Genomic DNA, 26,656 nt, shown 5'->3' with positions numbered 1-26,656 from the left:
AACCCTGTGCAGTCAGTGGAAATCTTGCTATTTTGATGAGCTCTGAATTAGGCCCTTACTGAGCAAGCATGCTTAGGCACCCTTGATGCATCTTTGTCTTGGATGATTGTGAACAGTAATGCACTTAGTATAACATCTGTAAAATGAATCAGTTACCCGTAATCAACTGCTTGGTGCAAGGAGGAATCAATCAGTTCATTTTCTATGCCACACACCTCTCCTGAGGAAGAACTAATTGCTGCATGGATAAATCAGCAAAAGATATCACTCATGCTAAGCACACGATTTTAAAGGGTTACATGTATTTCTAACAGCTTATATTCTCCCTCTTTTTACTTTTTTCATATCTTTTTGTTCTTCACCTGATTTCTGAGCAGCTACTAGCCTCCGAGTGGCTTCTGTATTCTCTCTGAACCTTCATTCTAAGATCCTACAGCTGTCAAAGCATTTACATCTTTCATGAATACTGCGGCAATGCCTTGTGACCTTTGTGACCATCTCCTTAATTCATAGCTCTCCTGGTTCCCAAATTGTAATGGATGTAGGAAAATTTTGGCTCGTAATTCCCTCAACTAACTCTTCGTTCTGCTTGTTGTTACATGTGATCTGCTATAGTTACAGAGTGAACGAGTAGTCTTCCACTGACCCTAAGTTTTGGGTTTTTTTAAAATAAAGATATTTGAAAAAGTGTTAGCCAGTGGTACAAAGCATACTCCCCAGCTGTTAGATCTAGAGGGTTTGGCACACTGGATCACAAGTAGAGGGTCCATTCAAACATTTGATCCTTATCGTTGCTGTAGTTGTTAAAACAATCTGCTGTTTGTATACCTACTGCACTTCCATCTTTCCAACCAGGTGTTTGGAAAGAATTGTATTCATTCATTAGTATATATATTGTTTGCCAAATTTGGTGTATTAAAGGCATATATGCAGGTCAGTCCTGTAAAATCATATAAGGTGCATGTTACACAATTCATCACTTAGACTTCTGGTGAAAGACTAAAACCTGCATATTAAATGGAAAACAGGTCCTCACTAAATTAACACCAAAGAATCATCATTGTCAATATTAATGAAACAGTGCTACAAAAACTTCTTTTTTATAGTTTTCTGGACAGCGCAAGATTTTCTCCTGTTATATTTAAAATCAAGTTCAGACATTTTCAGAGGCTAGATGCCTTTGCTGTCTAATACTCTCATACAGCCCAAGAACATGCCCAGCTTCAGCCGTCTGTAATCCATACGAAGTCAATAGGACTTTCTCATAGGAAAATTAAAAACCTTTGCAAAAAATAGGACTTTCTCATACAAAAATAAAAAAACTTTGCAAAAAGCTTGCTTAATCAGTTTTTAAAAAGATTTCAAGATTTTTAAAATAAGCATTTTTTATTTGCTAGCCATCCAAGGACTTGATTTTTCTTCATCTTTCCCATTAGCCTGGCAGTTTAGCCAGTAGAAGCCTTTTATTCCTCCCACTGGAGTAGCACTGAGAAATTCATTTGATTCCAGTGGATAGTAGCTGATTTCATTATCACATTATAGAAAATAAAGATTACGATTCCAAATTCTTTTGCCTGCAGTCCACACACTAACCATGTAAAGGCAATATGTGGAAAAGGTGACTACATCATAAAAAATTAACTTCCTGCAAGGATTTTCTTGAATTGGTTTCGAAAGAATCTGCTGTTTGGCATCTTTCCTGTACTGAATTTCTGGAGAGTAACTGCATTATATGCATATGTAACATGCAAAAGGAAACATTCACTGAAGTCTTTCTTTCTGCTACCAAATGTAACTATAGCACATTGTTTGCGTTTAAAAGAGTTGCCTGAAAGCGAAAGTCTGTACGTGTATAAGGTTATAGATGTGTGCATTGTAAGATAACCACTAGCGGAAGGTGAAATACTATTCTCTTTCACTTGCTGTTGAGTGGCAAGGGTTGCATCTAATGATAATTTGAATATTCTGCCAACAGTTGGTGACGTTCTGGCCCTGACAAAATAAATAAATAAATAAATGCTTCCAGCTCCCAGAGCAAATAGCCTGTAAGTCTATAGAAAACAAATTAGGAATGCGCTATTCTCAATGAAAAAAGTCTCCACAAGAGCCATAATTTTATTTTTTTTAGTGCACAGAATAACATAAATCAAAAGAAGCAATAGTCTACCTTGTGTTTTGACTACTTTGACCCTCTTCAACCCCTGCCAATTTTTATCTCATTTTTGTTTAACTTTGTACATCAGAGTTTAATTTTAAACCTGGTCCTGAAGACAGTGATGTATAGGGTACATCAAGTATAGCTTAAATTACCCTCTCCCCAGTGATTTGAAGTTGAGGGGAGGGTCTTACTCCGCAGCAGGGTGGGAAAGAGAAATGGTCAGATGCTGCCCTTTGAACCTGACCACCCTCAGCTACAGAAACATTTATGCCAGAACATCATTTATTGATTTTATTATATTTTAGGATCTCTTAAAAATGTTGAAGTTTGCCGTATATTAATTTTTGACACATGCATATAAAAACAGAAATATGGGTTGAGCAGAAACTATAAATATAGACAACACTGCCCAATAAACTTACATTCTTTCACTTATAGGTTTCTGTTTCAGCTGATCATTCTGAGCAGTCTGTCTTTGAAAATAAATGTTACCCCTCTGATAAGCTAACCAATTTGCAGATTAAAGCTGCATTTGAGGATTAAAGTTTTTCTTATTTGATTATTGTTGTGTCTTGTAGCAGTAGAATGTAAATATTAATAAAATGTTAAAGTCCAATTCTGCTCACTTTACTCATGTGAACATTTTATACCATGAGACCGAAAAAATTATGCAGGATTTGGCCCTTAAACTCAGCATTGACTGCTCTGTTTTCTCAGTCCGCTAAGAATAAGTCTCCCATGAAATGTTACATGTACCTGGCAAACTCATGAACCCACTGCTGCCACAGAAAATTCACACTGACGGGTAGCTCTGAAAACTCGCCATCCAATTATATACCACAGAGCCATGTATGTGTTTTCACTGAGGAGAATAAAAACCACAAGAAGTGCTCTACAACAGACCACAAAATGGGTTTGGCACCTGTGTCTCCTCGGAGCTGAAGTTTCAGAGTTGTGTTATCACGTGGCCTGCTGACCCTGGGAGAGCAACGCTGACCTTGTCTTACACGCAGAAGTCTATTGCTATGACTCCCCTGAGAGCACAAACCAGCTGCAAACTGCTGCAATGATTAACCCTTATGTGTTGTAGATGTAACATCAAGTCATGGTAATAAAGCTTTCACTGCATAACAGATCTCCAGCTTTGTAAATTGTTGCTCTTATCAGCTGCACTCTAGGATGTTATCCCTTTTCTGCAAAGCATGACTGCTGTACTGTTCACTGGAAAGGCTACCAGATCTATAAAGCCTGTGATATTTATTCAGTTGCTTTGGAGAATACTACAGAGAATATGCTTTGTTTAAACTAAAAATGCAGTGTGTGAAAACAAAAAAAAACCTCATGAAATACTCATACATATGAAACAATATATTAATTAAAATCCAGAATGCCTGTAGCAGATTTGAATCTGGGAACACCAGATTTCTGTTATAGACAACTGCATTGTTCCATTGAGTCCAGGCTCTGGTTTGTGGAAGTAATTTATACCTAATGCTTTGTAAAAATGCAAACTCTTCAAGCCTGTGATGTATCTGGACAATTACAGAATTTTGCTGTTTGGCTGGAAACAGAATGCTTGTAGCAATCAGCACTCACCTCCTCAAAACATAAGCAGTACGAGTCTTGTTTTGTCATGCACTTCAAATATCAGACCTAAGTCTATGCTTTCCTATTTGGATAGAAGCCAATGAGAGTTTTGAGTGTGTATCAGCCTACAATCCAACCTACAGGCCTGTGAATAGGGCCCTGGCTTCCTCAGAAATGTGACGCTTTTTATCTTGGTGTGCTTCCTACCCTCCAGCCCTTCCCCTGCCAAATCTATGGCCGCATCAAGGCCGTGAAAGAAAAGGTGACCTTAATGTAAGCCACGGTATGATATGATACTATCTGCTTTAGTCTGCAGGATCCAGAAATGGTATTTCTGAGAGATGGAAGCTGCTGTGTGTATCACAAGGATTGTCGCTGCTCACAGTCATGGTTTCAGAGGGACTTTCCAATATCCCACCAGCCAAGCAGAGTGAAAAGGATTTGTTCAACAAACCCACTCATCGAAACAGCAACTCTCTGTGTTTTAGAGGCATGGAACTGCTGATCCTTGCTGTTGCTCTTGTCTTTCTGCAGCACAGAGGTTGGGCAGACCAAGAGCATTGCCGGGCTCTGTCCACAGCTCCCAGGGATGGTTTATCATTCTTATACACAACCTTTTTCAAAGGATAAAAAACAGCTTCCAGGTTCAGGAATTAAAAAAAATTCCCTTTGGTATAAACAGTTGAAAAGTAAATTCAATTTAAAGAAAGAAAAAATGGTTTCCCTAAAAAAACTAAGGTGTTATGAGTTTTGGGAGGGGCACTCATATATTGTAATATGTGATTGTGAGAGGCCTTGCCCTGTTTGGGAGTGTAGTTGACAAACATCACCTGCTAAGTGCAGGCTGAGAAAAGGTATTTGGGAAAACTTTCTCAGTGCAGGAATGACAACTAGGAGGGAGGCTGCAGTGAAGATGGGTTTCCTTACAAGATCCCTGTTGTTCAGAGGGAACAGGTTAGTGCCCTTTGATAGGAAGTAAATTAACATCGCACTGTATTCCCTGACTCATCCCTTTCTCCACCTCTTTTAATCACATTACTTTGGCTTGCCTTTAATGAAATAGAGGCCGATCTGCAGGAGCCACGCTTGGGCTGGCCTTGCCAGGGGCTGGATGAGCTATTCTTTATTCCTCACCAAGGAAGGAGCAGCTTTGGACTAATGATGCTTTACTGTTTGGTATCCAGATTCACCTGCTTGAAAAACACCACAGTTAGTTTTATTGCATAAGTTAGGCTAGACAGGGCTGTTCCTCGCTCATTAGTACAGGGAGCCTTTTCCTACAGGGACTGCAGATGAAAGCAATGAGTTTATTAATCTCTTTCCCCACCTCCCCCTCTACAGGCATATAAGTGCTGTTGTTTTAACACCAAGAGCTGTAGTTAAAAAAAAAAAATTACTATCAAAAACTCTGCAAGTCCTGCTACAGCAAATATAGATGGAAAAACAGTGACAAAACATTTAACAACTCCAAACCCAGCAGAGACAGAGGCAGCAACTTCACTTACTCCCTTATCAACTCCAGCAGCTCCTGTTTTTCTGTGAGTAGCTGCTGTGGTCTCCCAGGTGGAGACTATCAGCCTCTGAAGGGAGCAGAAGTTGGCTGTTCCTTCTTTAGGAGGATGGGGAAGGGTTCTTTAGTGATGGTATCTTGTATCCTGCCTGGTTCCTGCAGGTGTGAGTGGGCGGTGGGGAGGAGGAGGTGGCGGCAGCAGGATCTAGCTGCTGTAGGGCTTTGCCCTTTCCTTGGGGGTGTGTGTTTAGAAGCTATCAAGGCCCTGTGTGTCCTACCACATCTCATCACTCCTCTGGCTGTCACTACTATTTCTGAGGTACTTTTGCCCTGATATTTGGTTACTCAAAGGGGAGAAAGAAGCAACAAATTTATTGGAATTATCTCGAGATTGTTCTGTTCTCTTATGGGGTTTCTGTGTGAAGGGGGTATCTATGATCTCCCATTAATATCAAACCTGTGCTATTATTTGCATATGGAAAGGATGAGGATTGACCTTTAAATTCATTAAATGAAGCAAATTTTAAAAAATAATTTTAGTTAAAAGCATTAGCATGATGAAAAATATAAGAACAAATACATAGACATCAGTATCTGGGCTTTTGTTAATGCAAACGAGCAAATTATTGCAGGGGAAGATTTGCATTGTTGGAATGCATATTCTAGCCTCCACACTGATATATGTGATGCAGGGTTATCTTTGTATGGCTCCTCTTTCAGAATATATTTTCTCCTTATAAAATAGCCTCTTTTTAACTCCCATTGGGGACCTCCTTGTAAATGAGGAACTGGTCCTCAAGGGACTGGCCTGGCTAGAAAAGTGTGTTATTAAAAAAAAGAAATCATATTAGAATACTAAGAAATGTAACTAGATTACATCAGTTTTTTTAAGAAAATTTTAAAAACAATGGATAACCAAGTTTAATTAAACATATTCTCTGAATGTTTAAATTGTGTAAGAATTAGAAAATCCTGTTGTATTTTAAAGGAATTAATTGCACCAATTTAAGGTTATCACTCTAATTTCCAATATGCAGTCAGGTATCACTACTCTTCTTGCAAAGCAGCTACAGTGTCATGAAAAAGTAATGTTTACCCACAGAGCTGGGACTACAACACCCTTGGAGGGGCATTCTCAGCCCATGGGGGCAATGAGTGTGTTCATCTCCTAAGCTTTTACACGGGAATAAACCTAGGTTCTCTATACCAAAACTGGTTAAATATGCAGATTCAAAATATTATTGCTCCTAATAATAAATATTGATTTACATGTGCTGAAAAGCTTCTGTTGCCTTCACAGCAAGTAGTCTAGAATATACCTCAGTGACATTTTTACCACTCTATTGCTTTTTGAGTCTGATTCTTGCAATACCAATGTCCAGTGGTCTCCAGATCTCTGGCACTGCTCTGCTCTTAACCCATCCATGCCTCTGCTTTCTGACATACCCCTTCGTGAAGTACTTTGAGATCCCCAGATCAAACTTGCTGCTGGTAGAAAGTAGTATTAAGTATTTTGTGCTATTTTGTTATGCAGCTCAGTCTATAAATTCAGCTATTTATTACATTCCTGCTCTACTTCAGGCCCCACAAGTTGGAAGAGGTGAAACCATTTAGGTTATTCTTCTCAGCTCAGCTAATGTCATCTGCTGAATGTAGCTCTAAACATCTGAAGTTGGTGAAATTAAATAAAGTGCAAGCATCCTTTGGTCTATAGCTCCTTGCCTTTAAAGTTACCATGAGTAATCGTTTTAACAATAGTATATTTTTTTGGGGGGGGGGGGGGGGGGGAAATTCTAATGAAAGAATTTAGTGTTAGGATGGAGCTCTGCCTGATATTAGAACAATTACGGAGCAGATGCATCCACTCTGAACAAAGTGACCTTTTCATCAAATTACAAAACATTAAAGGTTAAAAAGTGTTTGAAAGGAAGTTAATACTTTTAAAACGTTAGGAAAAAAAATTGCCATTCTTTCAAGACCTAACCAAAATCAGTGGGAAACTATAAGATGACTGTTTAGGCACATCCAGTCATAATTTAAGCAACTCTTATTACAGAAGGATAGAAGGTATTTTACATTGTCTGTTTTGTTTTAAAATTAGAAGTGCTTTTACAGAGAAGAAACGAGCTTTGATAGGAATAAACACCCAATGAAAGAATTCTTCTCCAAAGCTGGTTAATTGCAATTTTAAAGTCACATTTTTTTCTCTCCATTGTGTATGGATGACATGAGAACAAAGAGAAGGAATCAATGATGATGTCAGATTTTCTTAGTTTCCGTATTTCACCTGACCTGGATGGCGCAAACTTTCGTCCCTAGGCAGGGAGACAGGAGCTACCCCTCGCCCCCGTGGGCGCCGCCACCCGCGCACTGCCGCTGCTCGACCTCCTCGGGGCGGCTGCGCCCCAGCTGCGCCGTTTTCATTATCTTCATTAGTTTTTCTTGGAGGAGGGGTGGCGGCCGGGTCCCGTCGCGGGTGGGCCGACCCCAGCGGTCCGCGTCCGCGGAGCCCCGCGGGAGGAGCGCGGTCAAACCCCCGCGCATGGTTTGCCTCGTCCGGGCCCTGCGCTCTTCGTACGTTATAAATTTAATAAAGCCCTTCTGAACAGTAGTTGCCGGGCGTGCTGGGGAGCGAGGATTTACGACCCGGCAGCCCTCGATGTCTTTTTTTTAAATGCCCGTTGGCCGCGTGCCACGCCGTGGCCTACCGGCCTGTACAGCTTCACTCCCTAGATCAAAGAGGCGCGGAGGCGGGAGGCCCGCACCGCCGCATCTCCCCTCCGCGCAGCGGGGCCGTGGCTGCGGGACCGGCCGCGCCGCCGGGAGCCCCTGGTTATCCCAGCCCCCGCCCGCTGCGCGTCCCTTCGGGGACACCGAGCTCCTCGCTGCGCAGCCAGCGCTCCTGGGGGCGGGCGGGGCTGGTGGCCGCGCTCCGCTTCGCTTGGCCGTAGAGAAATTGAGCAGTGGGCTTGGAGTGTGCCTGCAGCCGGACAGAGGGGCGTTATTGGCGGACGGGTAACTTTTTTCTAGGAGAAGCGTGCATATTTTAGTGCAAGCACTATGTGCAAATCACTAAAAAAAAAAACGTCTGGGAAATAAGTTTCTGTGAAAAGAAAGGATTTTGCTCGGGTTTAGGCTTTATCAACTACCCACTCCATATATTTTTTCCTGTTTTTTTTTTTTTTAAATCTGTATCTGTGCACAACAAAATCTTTGTTGCGTTAAATCACAGGCGATCAGCAAAGGAACAGCTGCGTTAGCTGTGCAATGAAAAATTTCAGGTGACGCGACAAATAAGAAGGGAATCCCTTCACTCCTGCTAGGTCCTGCGAATGCCTTTCATATTAACCAGCTCCGAGGATCGCTGCCAGTCTCCACAAAGGCGTTTCCAAAGCCTGCAGCTAGTAAAACTTTGTAGAGGTAAAATTAGCTAAACCCTCTCTGCTAACACAATAGCTTCTGTTGTCGCATACGCTGGAGTTCCGGGATCTGTAACTATTTTTCATAAAAGATTTGCCCACTGCCCAAATGAATACATTACGCTACAGTACCTCTGAATGGTACCGCGTATTTCCTTCAAAGAAGCGGCCGATTGTTTCTTCAGAGACCCTAAGTGCTTTCAAGGAGCGGGGGGGAAGTGATAATGCAGCGGGACTGGACCGCGACAACAGATCTCATTTTAGCAGGCAACATCTCCGAAAAGTGCCGCCCCTGGGACAGCGGCAAGTGCCGGGGGACCAGGGCGGGCTCGGGGCGGGCGTTAGCCGGGCCAAGCGGGGCTCGCCGCCCTCCCGGGCTCTGCCCGGAGACGGCCCGGCCGGGCCGCGGGAGCCTGGGCTGCCGGGAACCGCAGCCCTTCCCCGGCCGAGAGGCACCGCAAAACGCGAAGGAGCCTCTGCCCCAGCACGGGGAGGCGGCCGGGCCCGGCCGCCCGGGGAACGGCGGCGGCATCGGCCCGGCGGCCCGGGTTGCCGCTCTCGCCGCACAAGTTTAATTCGCGAACTTGCCGGCGCCGGGTGCGGGGTGCTCCGCACCGACGTGGGCTGGGGGCTGCGCCTCCGCTGCTGCCCCGTGCCGCGGGCAGGGACGGACGGGCGGCCGGACGGAGCGCCCGCCGGGGGCTCCCCCCGGCGCGACCAGCTGAGGGCTGGGCCGGGGTCTGCGGTCCCGGTGCGGTGCGGAGGCGCTGCCCCGCTTCGGCGGCGGCTGTAGCGGCGGGGGGCGGCCGCACGGGGCTGAGCCGCTCCGGGAGCGCCCGGCCGCTTCCTCAGGCAGAGCTTCCCCCTCACCGCTGCGGGCTGGGGTTTGGGTTTTTTTTTGGGGGGGAGGTATGCATTTCTGGTATCTGGGGTTAGGTGGGGCATTACTTTTAGGTCCAGACGGAAGCGAATCGATTCGGACAGGATTACCTACTGCTTAAAAGGAATTCTTCGAAATGCTGAGGCACTGGGTGTGCTTACGCTTCCCTAGCATTTGCCCCGTGCTCTTCCCGAAATGCCTGTTCCCGACCGCGAGGACACTTATCCCAGCTCTGATTTTCTGAGGCTTATTACATGTCAGAACTGTAAAAGTCCTCCGGACAATTTACAGACAAAACATCTGGTTCGTTAAAGCAAAGCTACTGGGCTAAGACAAACAAACTTTGCTGCTGTGTAAATTCGCTTACCCAAACAATTTACATTCAAGCAAAGATTTTAGCCCGAAGGAAAACTTTTATTCATTTGTATTCAGGAGGTTTGGGAATTCATAGGCATTTAAAATAATTTCGCCCTAATAAAGTTATGTAGATATTACAAAACGTCTTTGTTTTCTTTTCAGATTGTTATTGCTGTTACAATGGTTATTGACAATGCGATGTATTTAACAAAAGTGGAGTATCGTTTTCGGTCGTGGGCAGTGGTGTTTTCAGACAAACTTGTCAGACCCATATCCATGTCGTGCAGCTGTAGTGAAAACTGTTTCTCCTTTGTTCTTCGCCGGGAGAAGCCGAAGTACTTCTCGCACACTTTCTGCGTTTCGGCGGGTGCCACCGGGGCCTTAGGAAGGCGGAGAGGTTTTTTCCCCGGGACGGAAGGCGGCGGCGGGGGGTGCCCGGCGAGGCGGGGGGTGCCGGGCTGCCCACGCCCGGTCCCGGCGGTGCCCCCGCCGCGCTCCCTGAGCCCACGCCTCCGCCCGGGCGCGGCGGGGGGCCGCCCCTGGGGACAGCAGTGCTGGCGGGGGGCCCCCCTGCCCACGCCTTCACCAGGGGCTCGTGTCCCCCGCCCGCGTGTCCGTGCCCCGCTCCTCCTGCGGCCGGGGCCCGGCCCGGCCGCGCCGCCCCCTCCCTCGACAGCTCGCTCCTCGGCCGGCGGGGCACCCGCCGCCTGGCAGCCGGCCCCCCGAAGGGCCCCGGCCCGCTGCTGCTCAGCCCCTCCCGCGTGTGCGGGGGACACTCGACTGGTGAGGGCCAGCGGGTCCCCGCCATCTCCTCTGCCCCGGGGACAGGTGGGGGCCCCGCGGAGGCGGGCCGCGGCTGGGGGCGGGACGGGGGTGCCCAGGGACGGAGCAGTTGGCACAGCGGGTGTGACCCCCGGGAAGCAATCACCCGGTGCTGACAAATGAGAGCAGCTCCACACGCACACGGGGACCTCGACGCACGCTTCTCCCTGCCTTGTTGGCAGTGAACAAGCGGCGAAACCTCAGCGCGCTGCTCGGGAGAGAGAAAGGTTAAAGCCCGAAAGGCGCTGGTGTCTCAGAGGCGGCCGTTCCAAGTTTCACAAACTTCCTGAGTGATCCTCTGTGGCCGTTCCAGTAACCACCAGTTATGTCGTGGTCCTTACCGCAACTCGCCCGCCGCCTGCCTCCGCGAGGAGCCGGCCGGCGGGAGAGGGCTTTCCTGGGAAACTGGGGGAGCTGGCACGGAAGGGGACGAAATGAGCAGTGGAAATACGCAGCAAAGAAGGACGCTAAACGGTGTTGAATCTTGAAATGTAAAACGTCCTTAGCTGATGGAAAGTTCAGGAGTGATGGTTATCTAATTATGGGACTTGTAGATAATTGGTGCCTTGGTTTAAAACTGCCGGGAAGAGCGAGCTCAGAGCTGAGCCACATGTGCTGGGTCTTTGTAGACGGCGTCTGTACAGCCATCGATTTTACGCATTGTGTTTGTAAATGTTACACTTAATAAAATTACGGGTTCTGGCTCTTTGAAATAGACTGTGACCCCCAAAGAAGCTGATGCACGTGAAGGAATCTGCATTTCTCTCTGTAATTCGTCCGGTAGAAAGTTCAATAGGGTTTTGGTGGTTTTTTTTCTTCCTTAAAAAACTGCATATAGTTAACAACCAAATTATTCCACAACTTCCTGAGCCTTTTGGCACTAAGAGTTTTGAATGTGTAAGTGCAGTGCGTGTGTCTGCGTGCACGTATATCTGCTGCCTTTCCCTCTCTCCCTCTCCCACACACACAGACACGAGAGTTATTATTTCTAATGGAACTGGGAAAGATCCTCCGGTTACTCTTTATGGAACGTTTCACTTTTTTCACCCACAGCCCCCAGTCCCAAATGGGTGCGCCTTATGAGCCCGTTGCCCTCCGCTGCCAGCGCTCGTGGCCCGCGCTTTGAAACGCAAGGTGAGCGTTGTCAGGCAAACCTCGCCGTGCAGCAGGGACGGTGATTTTCTCGCAAATGTTGGTTTTAGTGACACCGTTCAGCTGCTGAGGTTGCAACCTGCTAGCATCCTCCACGCAGGCTGTACTTCTGCGGGAGGGAGAGCTCTGTTAGGGAAGCTGTTACCACACGCATGCCACTGAATTCATAGGTGGATGCACGTAGCTGAGCGTACCACCGAGAGGAGGACTGCACACCCGCGAAGCTAAGCCGAGCCTGACGAAAGCAGGAGGGCGCGCATCCCGCCGAGCCCCGGCCCCGCCGAGCCCCGGCCCCGCCGAGCCCCGGCCCCGCCGAGCCCCGGCCCCGCCGGGGCGGCCGCGCTCCCCAGCCCCGCGGCAGGGCCAGCAGCACCGGGCACGGAGGGGACCGTGCATCGTGCTGGTTACGTGCCATAGGAAGCCGGTGGAGGGATGAGCTGGCTTAGCGACAGAAGGAGGTAGAAGGAAAAACTTCTTGCAACTTGCAGACCACCCCCTCACCCCCAAATTAGTGATTGGCCGCTGCAGCTTTTCCTCAGGATGCTCCGCAGCCAGCTAATGGAAGATCAGACCATCTCCTGGCTCTGGAGAGGACTCTCGCCCATCTAAGAATAGCTTTTACAGGACTGAAATGACTAAAGGCGCCTTATTACTTTTATCTTGGTTCAGTTTTCAGGGCATTTCATCAGCGCCTGGCGGCAGGCTGACCTCCCCCGTGCTCTGCGCGGCCGGGGAGGGACAAAGCCGGCCGGGGCTCCCGCGCTCCGAGCGGAATCTCCCAAAGTTTGTTTCAGCCGCTCCAGAGCTCGGAGAAACCCTGCACGACGCGCAGCGGCCGCCGGCTCGGCCGCCAGGCTCCTCGGCCCCAGGCTCGCCCCTCTCTCCCCCAGGCCCCGTGTTTAATTAGGTGCCGGCGCAGCCGAGAGCGCAGCCGGGCTGAGGGCGCAGCGACCCGCCGCCCCCCGGCCCCGGCCGCATCCTTCGGGGGGGAGCGTAAATTAGTTAGGTTTCCTATTTCCTAATTCCTGTTTAAAGGGGGAGGCGGGAGAGAGGAAGAACAAGTTATTAATCGCAGCCGAGCCCTCTCTGTTTTCCAAGGTTGTCTAACATTTGTAAATACTTATGCTGTGGCTGGTCCCCTCCTTCCTGGTTAAGTTGTTTAGTATGTCGGTTATTTGTACTGAGTCCCGGTCTGTGTTGTGTCTGATGTGTTGTCGTTGCAATGTGCAGCCAGGGTGACACTGATGGATGCGCCAATGGTGAGACGGACAGATGTTAGGGCGGATCTAGCGGCATGCACCGCCACAGCGGCGCAGCCCGCCCGCCCGCGCAAGGCTGCCCGCCGCCGCCGCGCCCCGCGCCCGTCCGGCTGCCGGCGCACGCTCACACGCACACACTCGCACATGCACGCACACAGAGGGGCTTTTTTGGGGAGGGGGGGAACGTCTCAGTGTCGTCTCTTAAGCAGATCTGATCGCTCCTTCTGTGGGCAGATACTGTAACTGTGAGGAGCGACCAGCGAGTATCAATGAGACGGAACTGAGCGAATTTGGCAGCAGAAGCGGCAATTGACAACTCACCATTTTCTTGTTTGCAAGAAATGTTTCGTTTTCCCCCAACAGTAGCAATTTCCCGGGGACTTTAGGCGACTGCGATTTTTTTTTTCATCCTAAAGAACAGCTTAAAAAAAATCAACTCACAACAATAATACTCAAAAAAAAAATAATCCCAAACCTTCTCCACCCTTCATGTAAAGTGTTTGAATTTCCTGCAACTTGAAATGGAAAGCAAGAGCAAAAGAGCGGCACGGCGGCTTTATAAGATGTGAAGACGCAACAACATCTGCACTTAGTCAGGTATTTGGAATTATCCCAAATCTCGAAGAATGGGGGCGAGTGGAGAGTTTTTTGATCTTACCGTAAAAGTGAGATCATCCTTTTTTTTTTTCCTCCCCGTGAACTTTAAAAAAAAAAAAAAATCGCTAGTTTTTTTGTGGTTCCCCCCCCCCCCTTCACTCCTCCCGAGCAAAGGCGGCCTCCGGCAGCGGGCGCGGCGGGGGCGCGAGGCCGCGGGGGCGCCGCGCGGCGGAGGCGGGCGGGCGGCCGGGGTGACGGGCCCCCGCGCGCCCCCCGCCCCGCACCGCCCCGCGCCGCGCCCCCAGCCCCGCACCGCCCCGGCCCGGCCCTCCCCTCCCCGCTGGTGCGCGGCCCCGCCGCCCAGGGATGCGCAATCAAACCCGCAGCACATCGATCCGCCGGCGCTCGCTGAACTGCGCGCGGCGGCTCGCCAGTGAACTTGGACAAAAAAGAAAAAAACCCAAACCCCAAAAAACTAAAAAGAGAGGAGGAAAAAGAAACCCTAAAGGGAAAGAGAGGGAAAAGTGATCTTCCTCGAAAAGCCGGGCGCGCGCGGGGCGTGGGAGGGCGCGGCCGCTGCCTGTCCGCCGGCGGCTCCGCGGGGCAGGGCGCAGCGGCTCGGCCGGCCCAGGCGCCGCCGTTAACGGCCGCCGGCCGGAGCGGCCCCGCGGTCGCCGACAGCCCGCCCGGCCTCAGGCGAGAAGCGGAGCTCGGGCGGCTGTGGCGCCAGCCAGGTGGGAGCCGGAGGGCTGGATGTGTGCCGGCGGGCGGCCAGCTGCCCGGCGCGCCGGTGAGTGGGGCCGGGCGGGCGGCGCGGGAGCCCGGGCCGCCGCCGCTGTCACCTCGCGGGGCGGCCGGGCTCCGTGGGGACGGGGCTCAACCGGCGGGGGCGGGGGGCCAGGCCCCCCTCGCCGGGGCGGGGGGCGGCGGGAGGGTCCCCTACCCCGCTGTGGCGGGGATGGCTGGGAGGGGGGGACTCCGGCGGGGAACGGGTGTGCGTGGGGGCGGAAAGGGAAGGGCTGCCGGCGGGGAGCGGAGCGGGCTGCCCTGCCATGCCCTGCCCGGGGGCGTCCGGCGGGCAAAGCAGAGCCCCTCCGCCGCTGTGGGCTGCTGAGGAGGGCGGCGGGGGGGGCGCCCTACCGCCGCCCCGGGCGGACCCTTTAGCCGCCGCCGTGGCTGTGCCCGGGGTCCGGCGGCGCGATACGCAAAGAGTTAAGGTGCCGTCCGGGGCGGGAGGCGGTGGGAGCACGGTGCCCCTCTCCTCTTTGCGGACTAGTTTGAGTGACACTGCGATCATCTCGTTTCCCTTCAAGCTTCGCCTGTTGCCGCCGCCGCCGCCGCTCCAGCGCCGAGCCGGGAGCCGGGGAGTGGAGAGCGCAGGCTGAGGCTCCGCCGACTCCTGCCAAGAAATCCCCTGTCTTTATGCCGTGATCTCCCAGCCCGGGCAAGCACCGGGGGCGCAGGGTGGGGTGGGGGGGACTGCGGGCTCTCCCCAGCCCTCCCGCCCGCACACCTCTTCGGGGGGCTTCCCCTCCTCCTTCCTCCGGGGCGATTTGTCAAACTTCCCCCCTCTTCTGCCAGCAGCAGCAGCAGCAGCAGGGCTGTCCTCTCCTGTGTGCCGCCTCCTCCGCCGCCGCCGCCGCCTCCTCGGCATCGTGTATGCACAGCAACAAAAAATATATCCCCAACCCAGCCCTCGAGCCGAGACTGGAGCACCTCACCGGATCTCTGGGGCTAAAGCAACTCTTCCCACCCCCGCGCCCAGGCAGCCCCCCCCCCGCCGGCGCCGGCGGCCGCAGGAGCTCAGCATGCCGAGGAGGAAGCAGCAAGCGCCCCGGCGCGCAGCAGGTACGAGAGCCGCCTTGCCCGGCTGTTTGTTTCTCGCCTCGCTTTCCTCCGTCTCTTTCATAACCGCTTCCCACAGGGCTGAACCCGTCGGTCTGTACCGGGCTCCGTCCCTGCCCCGTTTCCCGCGATCGCACGCTGCATGCCGTGGATTTTGCAGAGCAACTCCTGGTCTGGAGGCGGGAGGTGTATTTTATTTTATTTTTTACCTTGGGGTGCACGAGTGGGGGCGCATGAAAGCCCTTTCTCTACTTTGGTACCCACTTTGATTTATTCCTAACTCTGCCATCACCCGGCTCAGTTCTGGGGGCAGCACTTTGTGAAAGCCGGGCGGGTGTGTGCAGGCACATGCTACATGGACACGTATGATGTGTGTGACTCTAGGGGTGGGGAAGGAGGCGAGTTTTGTTCATTTCCAGCCCGTACTTTGGCACCTAGTTCGCTTCTCTCCCTTGTAGTCCTCGTTCTTCTCCATCCCCTTCCCTCATGTGCAAATGGTTTGTGAAAGCCAGTGAAAACACTCTTCTCAATTTTACTTTTTCTCTGTAAAAAGAGGTAGGATATGTACAAATACATGGCACGCTGTGACTGGAGTGGTGGGGGCAAAGTGATTTGGAGGGTCCGAGGCGTTACTTGGAGATCCAAGCTCAGAACTGGCTCCTTTGCTCAACTTTTATCTTTTTCTCTCTTCCCCTTGTACTGCACTGAAGGCGTCTCTTCTGGACAGACAGACCCACCTAGTTGGTCACTTTCTTTGGCAACCTTTTCTGTTAATCCTATTGATTTCTTATTTATAAGTCCACATGAGAAGCTGCAAAGGAAACCAAAGGGGGGGGGGGGGAAGGGTCTGTGTGTTGTCAGGTGACTGGCAAATGTTTCTGATAGTGCATTTACAATTGCCTCCATTATTTTATTTTTTTCTTTTTAGGAATACTTTTCAAGGCATGTTTTCAATGAGGTATTTTGTTTATTTGTTTTGTTTTCCTTATGCCAGAAGTGTCAATTCCTGTTAAACTTCAGCAGTATTTATTGGAAAAGCCAAAGTGAAAAGAAGACAGTAAAAAAAAAAAAAGAAAAGCCCCACATAATTTTACAGTAATCCTTAGTTGGGGATATGTGGGCTGGAAAAGGTTTCCTTGGCCTGTTGCCATCCTTGATTTGATGGCTGATTGATCACCTGTCATCTGGGTGCCTTTGATCTATTCATTCCCGATAAACATCAATAAATCACTTGCCATGGTAACGCCAGACTCAGTGACGTCACATGTGGCCTGTCAACTCTCTGTCAGCGCAACTTCAGGGGCTCCTGGCTAGATGTGCCACATAGCCACATGGATGAGGGTTTCCAGAGGCATGGGGCTGGCTTAGGTGGAGGAGCAGGATCGGGTTTGGTTAGGGACAGATTTGGGAGACTGTAATTTGTCTTGTACAAAGGAAGGCTGTGTACCAAGAGGCCGGGTGTAGAAGTTTTTCAGAGTCTCTGGCAGCATTATTGGTAGTGTGTTTGTAGGTGTGCTTACAACAACTTGAAGCAGGTAGTCCTGTAACTTGGGAGGGTGTCATCAGAAATCGGGCATTCAAAAATGTGCCAGTGCTTTCATGCTGTCTGACAACTTCTCAGAGTGGTGTGGTTTGAATTTAGTAAACAGCCAGGGATTCAAGGAGTATTACAAATTGTAAATAACTATGTCCACATTTCCTTTCTTCTCTTCTTTGACATATACGTGCATTCATCTACTACTTTAGAAATAGAGAAATAGACTTTCCAGCAGTTTTACTCCACATACTAATAGCCTGAAAGTTTGGAAAGTCTTGCAGTACGGCAGTGATACGATCTAGCAAACAATGTCGTAGCCAAATAGCTCACCATAATATTTTGCATTTCTGGCCTACACCATCAAATGACACCTTACAAATAAATTAGAAAGGCGAACTTTTCTTAATACTTTGGAAATTTTATTTTGCAACATGAGTTTAGTTCTGCAAAATCTAGCTCTTTCAAGTATCTGACACATTCAGCTGTGCTCTCTGTAGGCTGGAGAAAAATATTTCTGCTCTAAACATACATTCTGAGGTATCTTTCTCTCTCTGTCGCTCTCTCCCTCCTTTCTCAAGTGAATCATCTGTGATGTGTGATCTATCTTTCATATTTAGCAGAAGTGTAATCTCTTTAAACTTTTAGCTTTTTGATAGCCGCATTAAACATTTAGTATTGTGTACAATTGCTTCCCACTGAAATGCTGTTTTATTGGTCACATTGGAAATGTTACTTTTTCTAATGGCAGTAAAAGCAGAGGCTTTTTTTTAACATCTTAAAAAACAGCTAAGAAGTTGGGTTTTTTTAACAGGTTAGTTAAGAAATATTCATTACAAAAACTTGACTGCAGGACTAATAGGAGATGGAAGAATGGTTTTGCTCTATCAAAATGACCCGTCAAAACGACTTTGTTTCATATTTGATTTAATTGTCTCTCTCCTGACAGGCACATTCATCAATAGCTTAATGGTCAATCAGAAGTTGGCAGAGTGAGTGCTTTCATTCTTTCCCATACACTAGCTTTGGCTTTACTTTATCAAAATGCCTCTGCCTAATGGATATGGGGGATGTAGGATGACTGAAGGACTACTTATTTGAGAAGAGTGGAAAAACAAGAACATTTTTGCTGTTGATAAGTGCATGAAGATAAATAAGTGAGCTGTATGAGGTGTTTTATTTTAAGACAGAAGAAACTTGGATTTTTTTTTTTCCTTTTTGGCTTCAGAGCTGTGAGTTACAAGGTTCATGACTGCTTTTGTGGCATACTGAGAGTGATGACAAATTGATTGCTGGGTACTGAGAGAGAAAAAAAGGTGGTGGTGGTGGGAGAATTAAAGATGTCTGCTGATTGGTAACTCAGGAAATCCAGTCCCCAGCAACCTTGAGAATACTCGAGAATTTTTTTTTCTCCAAACTGAAAGGTCCGCTCAGCCATAAAAAAAGAAAAGTTGTTTTGCCAGCTTCATTAGTGTTCACCTAATTAGCTGTAAACCTGATGGATTCCTGACAGCTTTAATGATTGGAGATGACAAGCTCCACGCAGTGTCATCCAGCAGAATTAGGTTTGCAGCTAGTTTGATGTAATCAAGTTGATATTACACAGTCCTGGTTGCCTTTAGTTGTGCATTAACTCAATTTTCTGCTGCAGGTGACAAATGGGCTTTGGTACCTGGATAATCATGTCATAGGAATTAGGGCCCTTTTAATGGTCTGGAGTAGAATAACAACAAAGAACTCTCAGCAGCACAGAGCTCACAGACATAACAGACAGGTGCACAAATTCTTTATGTCTAGCCCAAGTGTTAAAACCACACTGTGGAAGACTAAAGCTGTCTCTGAGAATCAAGAATCTGGAAAAAATTATAAATTCAGTTTGTTTGATTTGAGACTGAGGTTAATTTATGATAGATAAATTTGGGAAGAAGAGTCAGGGATTACAGTTTTATTCCTCACCTGTTAAATCAAGAAGATGGTCAGAATTGCTGCTCCAATGACTTCTGTCATTTAAGTCAGAAGGAGGAAGGTACTTAACTGGTTAGAGGCTACTGTCTAGGAAAGCTAAGATACCGTATTAATAGAGGCCAATCTTGTTCATGCAAACAGTAATTATCTATGCTGAAATTATAGCTTTCACTCGCAGCTTTTTTAGAAACCTATTTAAAAGATCAAGAAAATGTACTTCCTACGGACAGAAATGACTTTGTACATATTTTGTATACATATAAAGCTCTTCTGAGGAGGGATTGGGAACTAATGATTTGTTGGAAAGTAATTTACTTTTTTCTTTTTCTAAATTGATTAAAACAATTATTGTTTTTTTAGCACCAGACAACCAAACTGGGTTTTCAACCCTCTGGAAAGGAAACAAAACAAACAAACTTGGGCCCATGGTGTTCTGGTTTTTTGGTGCCCCCCCATCCAGCCCCCCCGTATGTAGTACAGTTTAAATCCCAGAGATAGCTGTATACTTTTTGGGCTCTTCAGAACTTCAGTGCTTACATTCAAAAGGTGCACATGGTCTGTGTGAATACTGAAACACGTTAAATCGATTTTTCAGGCATGCGGAACACTTCTACTTTTCAGGAACTTCAGTGCTCTTGCTAGTTATCAGCACCTCCAGAGCGAGGCTGGGAGTGCACCACAGAAATACAGATGCAAGACTGCATGCAGGTTGTGCAGCCAGATTTCCAGGCAGCTCCGACTTCAGGAAGTTGAATGCTTACTTTAATTTATGGGAATTGCTTGCAACTACATACATACCCCAAAAGTAAATGTAGCAATAAAGTAGACTACCTATAAAGGTACTTGCAGTGTCAGCCCTTGGTATGTTATTTGCCTCCAAACCTGCCACATATTTCTCTGTTGGACAGAGATTCTTCCTAGCAGCAAGCTGACAAAATGATTAGTTATGGCTGTCCTCTGCTTTTTTTTTTTTCCCAGCAAAGTGTGAGGAACAATACAAAAAAAGAAAAAAGGGACATAAATATAAAAAGGCCTGATAGATTCCCCTGAATATCTGTCTGGAAAACAGAATTTTCTAGAATCAGCTGCCATTTCTCCCATTAGCTTGACAGCTGTCAATTAGGGCTTCAGTGCTCTCCTGGGCCACAGTTTATTGCGTGCGGTTGATGTTGTCATTTTGTTCTCGGTTTTGCCTTGAGCACTATCATGAGCAGGAGTGAAATAGTCAATAACTGATGCATCAGCAGTTATTTCTTAAATTGGCTTACAAGTCTGCATTTTTCCTCTTTTTACTAAAGATTGTTTTGTAAAGTGATTAGAATGAATTGTGACTGCTGCAGGGTTATGGGAAATGCAGTGAAGCTAGGGTGAGTTAGCAGAATTAGAGAGGGTCCTTTTTGTCAGCCCTGCTTCCAGGATTAGTAGAAACTATATAGAAAAGATCACCTTCAGGGTGAAGTGTGGGGTAAATTTTTAAGTGTGTTACGTGCATGCTTATGTAGAAACATATGGTGGTACAGAGTGAATGAAAAAATTTGCCAGGGCATGAAGTAACCTTACATGTTATCTTTCTGAACAAACCTTGGCACTGCTAGTTTTACAGTGTAATAATCATATTTTAATCCAATGTCATGACCGTTTCCTAGCGAACGCAAATACAGATTGTCAGATTTTAATACAGCCCTATTTACAGGTGCTGCTAGTAGATCAAGTATTAAGATGCCTGAAATGTTGCATTGTCAAGTAAGAGCGTATGTATATGTATGGTTATGATACAACACCGAAAATAACATAGTTGCAGAGTGATCTGTTCGTACTTTATCTATGAAATACTTTATTTACTATCATTTACTAAACAGCCTACTTCAGGTGTTGGTGTCTGATTTTTTTTTTCCCTTCTGTGTGTGTTTGGTTTTTTTATGTGTGGGTTTTTTTTGTTGTTTTTTCTTTTGTAAATTTAGTTACGCCCAAATTGTGGTTTATCAGCCTTAAGTTAAAAATGAAAGGTGAACACAATATATTGTATTTGGTAACAATGATATGGACTGGTACATCCAGACAGATAATATGCAGTTGTAATTAGACTGAATAGACAGGCATTCATTTTTAAATTCTTTGACACATGCATAAAATAGTCATATAATAAGATAAGATGACAATTTTATGTTAGGTTGATAAAGTGTCCCGATACATGCATTTAAATGTCTGTAAGCCTTTTTTTATCCAGACAGATTAATTCTAGTTTCCAGCATTTGCAGTTAGACATTAAATTAATTTTAAAAATCCCACTAAACAATGGATGCGTTGGCTTTTTGTGTGTGTGTGTGTCATTACGTAAAGCACGAGGATAGAGAAAATTTATGCAATTGATTTTTCTTGATTTCAACATTTTTAAAAAAATGCATGAAAATTGGCTTAAAGGATTTAAAGCACAGTCCACGAGAGACTGTATTCTAGTTTTCTTATGTACCTATAATAATGCAGAATAGAACATTGTCAGAGCTTGAAATTGTTTGTTACCATTTTCATAAAAAGAACTGCGAGAGTTGAAATAAGTAGGGCTTAATTTCAGAGACTCTGAGATCCATCCTACTGCATTTTCCTGATTTTGCTCCTGAAAGATATTTTGGTCATCTCAGTAGAGAGCCAATCTGCAGAATTTAAACACTTCTCATTGCAAGCATCAACTTTAAGATATTTCTTAGAAAATGTTCAAAGGTGGATTTTGTTTCCCCCCCCCCGCCCGGGGGCAGAGGGAGAGTGGGGAAGGAGTTCAGAAGATCATAAAATATCTGAAAGCTCTTTGCCAGTGCCATTACCTGGCTTGTTCGTGCAGTGAAAGTGCGACTCCTCAAGAATAATCTAAGTTCGTATTTTAGACTTAATTATAAATTATTAATTAATTCTGTCAGGACACATGTTATTAATTGTGACTCTCTTTTCTTCATTCAGAACAGCTGTTTGGAATCATGTAAGTTCAGTGTATTTCTTGGTGTGGGAGTTTACCAATGAAGAGCTCTCCATTCACAGCCTGCCTTACCTTTACCTCCCATCCTCTTCATACTGGGGATTACTGCTAAATAGCTAGGCTAAACTTGACATCGCCTGGAATAAATACAAGATTTGAAGTGATTAGTGTGCTCACAATTAGCAAAATTTTTGCGGAGGTGATTTTTAGGTCCTGTCCATAAATAATTTGTGTTTTAGGAAGACTGTATGGTGGTGGGGAGGTCAAAAGGGCACTGACCAAGCTCTAGCGGGGGGGAAGCAAAGCAGTTTTCATGCCCGTCTGCCAAACTCCCACCAAACTTAACACATTAGCATAGAGGAAAGAGCTGTTTTATTATTCGTTTGGAATGATTCAAATTAATTTACTTTTGATATTTCCATCATTAAATTCAGCCCTCTGTTTCAGTTTCGTATGTATTCTTTGCGGAATGCATGTTGCATAAAATAGGCAATTTTTAATGAACAATTTAATGTAAATGGTTTCTGAATTTAAATTAATATTAATGAAGCTTTGAGTGAATTTATTTTGCATACGTAAAGGCTTGTAACTCTTTCACCCATACACTCTTGTCTTTATGTACTAACACATTGGTAGGTGAATTGGCTAGTTTCCATATTTCGTGATTAAAAAACTTTAGTGGATTTTACATGGATATTTTTGCTAGTGCAGCTTTACGCAGGTTAGTATCTCTATTAAAAATGTATCCGCCTTTACATTCAGATTTTTGTAGTTAACATTTTACAGTGTTAACCCTGCCGTTTCTACATATTTCTTTCTACTTTGGCTTTGCCTTTATGCTTAGAGAAAAAATTATTCCAACAATAGTCACCACAGTCAAGATGTTTTCTTTCTTTGGCTTACCTCTAATGCATTATGTATTTAGGAATGATGGGATGTTCTATAATTAATTCTGTTAGATGTAATTGCTATAATCACTTTGATGCTACACATAATAAAAGTAATATGGTAAGCATATGAAAAAATATAAACACCTTATTGTAACACTTCATGTAAAATTATTTTTTAAATCTTGTTTAGAGCGGAACCTCCGCTTTCATATTTTGTCAGGGCTAACATTTATTTTAAAGTACATTGCTTAGGAAATGAATGAATTTTAGATATTGAAAAGATTTTGACTGGCAGGTTGTCTTATATGTGTGCGCGTATATCTCTGATCCTGCGCTGTTAAAGATGTAGTTCATTAAGAAGCCAATCTTCAGCATTGCTACAAGTGACGCGTAAATATCACCGTATATCTCTTGCAATAGGAGACAAATTTGTACATTGTATTAAAATCTAGTGCATAATAAATAACACTGAAATGAAGTTGTACAGTGGAAAGCTTCTTTGTAGCGCAAAATTATGGGAAATATAAAATGTATGAAGGGTAGCATGTAACTAGAGAGGGCGTTTTTCAAGCATAGTCCCAAATGGGAAAAAAACTACAGAAGGGGATTCTCCCCCCTCACCCCCCTTTTTTTTTTTTAACAGGTAGCTTTGAGTTATTGTTTGCAAACACAGTTTTTGATAGAGAGAGGAAATGAAAAAAATATGTGCAGTGGCTTAAGATGTGTAGCTGATATCCTTGATTCTGTAACAAAAAAATGTTAATATGGCTGTAGTTCTTAATTAGTTGCACACCATACTTAATGCTGTAAAGGTTACTTGGTTTTATGGTCCAGCTTCATCTATGAATTTGTATGTTTTCCCCCAAATTTACATTTCCCTCTCCTGTATTTTCTATGCAATTGAATGTGCAAATCATGGTTAAAGTCCAAACTAGAAACAAGATTAGGAAAATACATTTAGCATAGACAAAGAAGAGTGGGTGGGGGGTTTTTGTTGGTTTTTGGGTTTGTTTTGATTTTTTTTTCCTCTAGTGTTATTTTCAAATAATGCTGAGTCTTTGCATGGAGAGCAGAAGTATTACATTCAACTTCTGTAAGCTGAACAAACAAACCCTGACCAACCTCTTGCTGAATTGTTCTGGGGAAGAACAGAACAGGGTGCTGTTTCTGAGTACCTCTGGGACTGGGCTCGGTGCCTGCAGTCCTTTTCCTGCTAGGTCAAGCCTGTTGCTGGAGGGCCAGATCGCAGCAGGGGCCTCCTGGAGGCTTGGCGAGGCTGCTGAAGACTGGCAGCCATCAGTCATCCATCTGTGACACAGAGTCTGTTTTTGATGGCAGGGATGATAAAAGGCCTGGGAACTGTATAGGCCCTTGTAATCAGGGCCAGTGCTGACATCCTTCTCAACTTTGACAGCTTCTTCCTTTTCTCTCTTCACCGCCAAGACTGTCTCAACTGGATTTTTTTTTTTCTCTCTTGTTTCATGTACTTGATCAGTCTCAGATGCTGGGAATTATTTTTTTCTGAAGGGAGGGGGAGTGTTTCTTTTGGTTTGTGGGTTGGGCAGGTGTGAGAGGAAGTCTGTTTTTTTTTTTTTTTTTTTTTGTACTGTAGGCCTGTTGCTAATTAATGTTCCTCCATAAGATTCTGTCGGAGTTGAGTAATGTTTTTGATCTTTATGCCTGATAACTGCATACTTAATGAGATTTCAAAGCTGTGAGTGCAGCTCCCTACAATTATTGACAGATGCCTTTTCTTTGCCATTGGGTTCAGCTTCATAAATCCTCCTGCAGTAATGAGGTTCAGAAGTGCCACCCTGCCAGTGAGCTAATGAAAGAGGGGGGGAGGGAGGGAACAGCTCATGCCTGCCTGACACATTTTTTTCCTTTAAAATTTACTATGCAGATGTCAAGCTGTGGGACGATTACTTCAAACATGCTAATTTTTATCTTGCTTTTGTGTCAAGCCTGCATGCCATTTTTGCCCCCCCAATAATAAATAAAAATAGAAACTTCAACCTATTTAAATTTTATCATGGATCATAACTATTGAAGGCCTTGATATATGTGTGGTGTTTTGCAGTTTCCAGTCAGTGGAGCAGTTTTTTGAAATCCGAAGGGCAGAGAGAGGATAAAAAAAAAAAAGGGGGGGCGGGGGGAAAGCTGCCTCGGCCACATGTCGGCCTGCCCTAACCGTGCACTTGAAACATCAGAGATTTCATTTTAGAGTTCTGAAACTAAATCCTGGTGGAGAATAGCCACACCATGCCAAACAGTCGATTTCCTTTTCAGCAGAGCCATACATCACTGACCCACCCTTCCCTCCCGACAGAATGACATGTGTCATTTATCACACGGGCCCTGCCAGGCAGCGCGGGGGGTGCGGGGGGAGCTCCCTTTCCAGCACGGCTGTCTTTTCCCCTCAGCACAGCCTGGCTACTGCAAGCGCTGGCCGGGGAGAGGGACTGTCGGCTGGGGAGAGGGAGAGCGCCTGTGCTGTGGGGGGAACTGGCAGAGTGACTGAAGAGGTTATGTTCTTTCATAGTATTTGCTAAGTTGCCTTGTTCAACCCCCTGAAGATTTTCCCCTCCTGTTTTCTTTCTCTTTTACTGTCTTTTTTAAATTTCCTGTCCCGTCCTGTTCACCCCCCACCCCCCCGCCCTGCCCTCTCTTTTTTTTTTAAAGTTTGGCAGTTGGGACAAACTGGCTGACACGTATCATTCAAGCAGCACCAGCTTGCTGGGGGTTGTGTAAATGAATCTGGGAGCTCTTGGTTTCACATGATTCAAACGTGCATTATTGAAGATGGATGTTCCTTAAAAAAAGATTGATGATGGATATCAGGCTTATAGTGCCATTTATCATTTTGAATATTATTTAGACTTGCTGTGTAAAGCTGTAACTTGAGAGTTGGATGTGCTGGGACAGAATGGAGGCCTCGACGTGCACGTTGTGATTGATGGCTTTGCTCTCTCATTGTTTGTTACCAGATACTAGCCGGTCATTACAGGAGTGCCTTACAATTGTTTTAGGGGCTGGATTTCCGTGTGTGTGTGTGTGTGTTTGTATAAGAGAGAGGGGGACAGGCAGAGGCAGAGTTAAGTTTTTAGTGACAGCATTTCAGTAATTGTAAAGAATGTAGACAAAACTATGGCCTGTGCAAGGATACAGGCAATCTTTTGCATGAGTACAGATGCATGCTGTATTTAACATAAAAATATAAGCAGGACTGTATGTAGCTGCTCCAGCATAGCATTGTCAGACATTGCCAGTTCCAGTATAAAAATTTGCTTTAAAAATGTGCTTGTGAACATATTAATGCAATCCAACTTCCTTTTGCTCATCGGCGTGCATTTTGGCCCCATAATTGCAAAGAAAACAAAGTTCTAGAACACAATTATTTCAGTGTTTACATTTTTCTTTTCTGCCTACCCTTTTCTCCCACTGTTGTGAATCTTTGAATGATGGCATTCACTCCCAGGTGTCCGGGATGCCCCTGGATGTGGATAGTCTGCCCATGTAAATAGCAAGGGCAATGCCTTCCCTTTTTGAAGCACTTCTGCTGGAACCAGGACACCCCCACCTGCTGGAAGAATTAAGGAAGCAGCTTTTTATAGGCAGTTAGGTCTTGTCTTGGAAGGCACAGGCAGTGACTCTCAGGAGGCAGACGCTCGAGCAGTAGAGCAGCTTCAGGAATAGGTTGCCAAAACTTCAAG

At 46.2% G+C, this 26,656-nt stretch overlaps 2 protein-coding genes across 2 annotated transcripts in view; one reads left to right on the top strand and one right to left on the bottom strand.

Moving 5' to 3' along the window:
* Window positions 1–14,471: 14,471 nt before the first annotated feature.
* Window positions 14,472–15,395, bottom strand: LOC135314787 (basic proline-rich protein-like). Its single transcript, XM_064459502.1, has 2 exons — window positions 15,255–15,395; window positions 14,472–15,140 (listed from the first exon to the last, which is right to left on the bottom strand). Exons 1-2 carry the CDS (start codon window positions 15,393–15,395, stop codon window positions 14,580–14,582), a joined length of 702 nt encoding a protein of 233 aa, XP_064315572.1. The 3' UTR covers window positions 14,472–14,579.
* A 68-nt stretch (window positions 15,396–15,463) lies between these two features.
* The window catches only part of TSHZ3 (teashirt zinc finger homeobox 3), a 67,111-nt gene continuing 55,918 nt past the window's right edge, over window positions 15,464–26,656 (top strand). The window contains exon 1 of the mRNA XM_064459501.1: window positions 15,464–15,589. Coding sequence (XP_064315571.1) covers window positions 15,550–15,589 — 40 coding nt within the window. The 5' untranslated portion in view covers window positions 15,464–15,549. The remainder of the gene's footprint in view (window positions 15,590–26,656) is intronic.

The sequence above is a fragment of the Phalacrocorax carbo genome, chromosome 8, assembly GCF_963921805.1.
Source record: "Phalacrocorax carbo chromosome 8, bPhaCar2.1, whole genome shotgun sequence".
NCBI classification, from domain to species: domain Eukaryota; kingdom Metazoa; phylum Chordata; class Aves; order Suliformes; family Phalacrocoracidae; genus Phalacrocorax; species Phalacrocorax carbo.
This window is presented reverse-complemented; position numbering and strand designations above follow the sequence as displayed.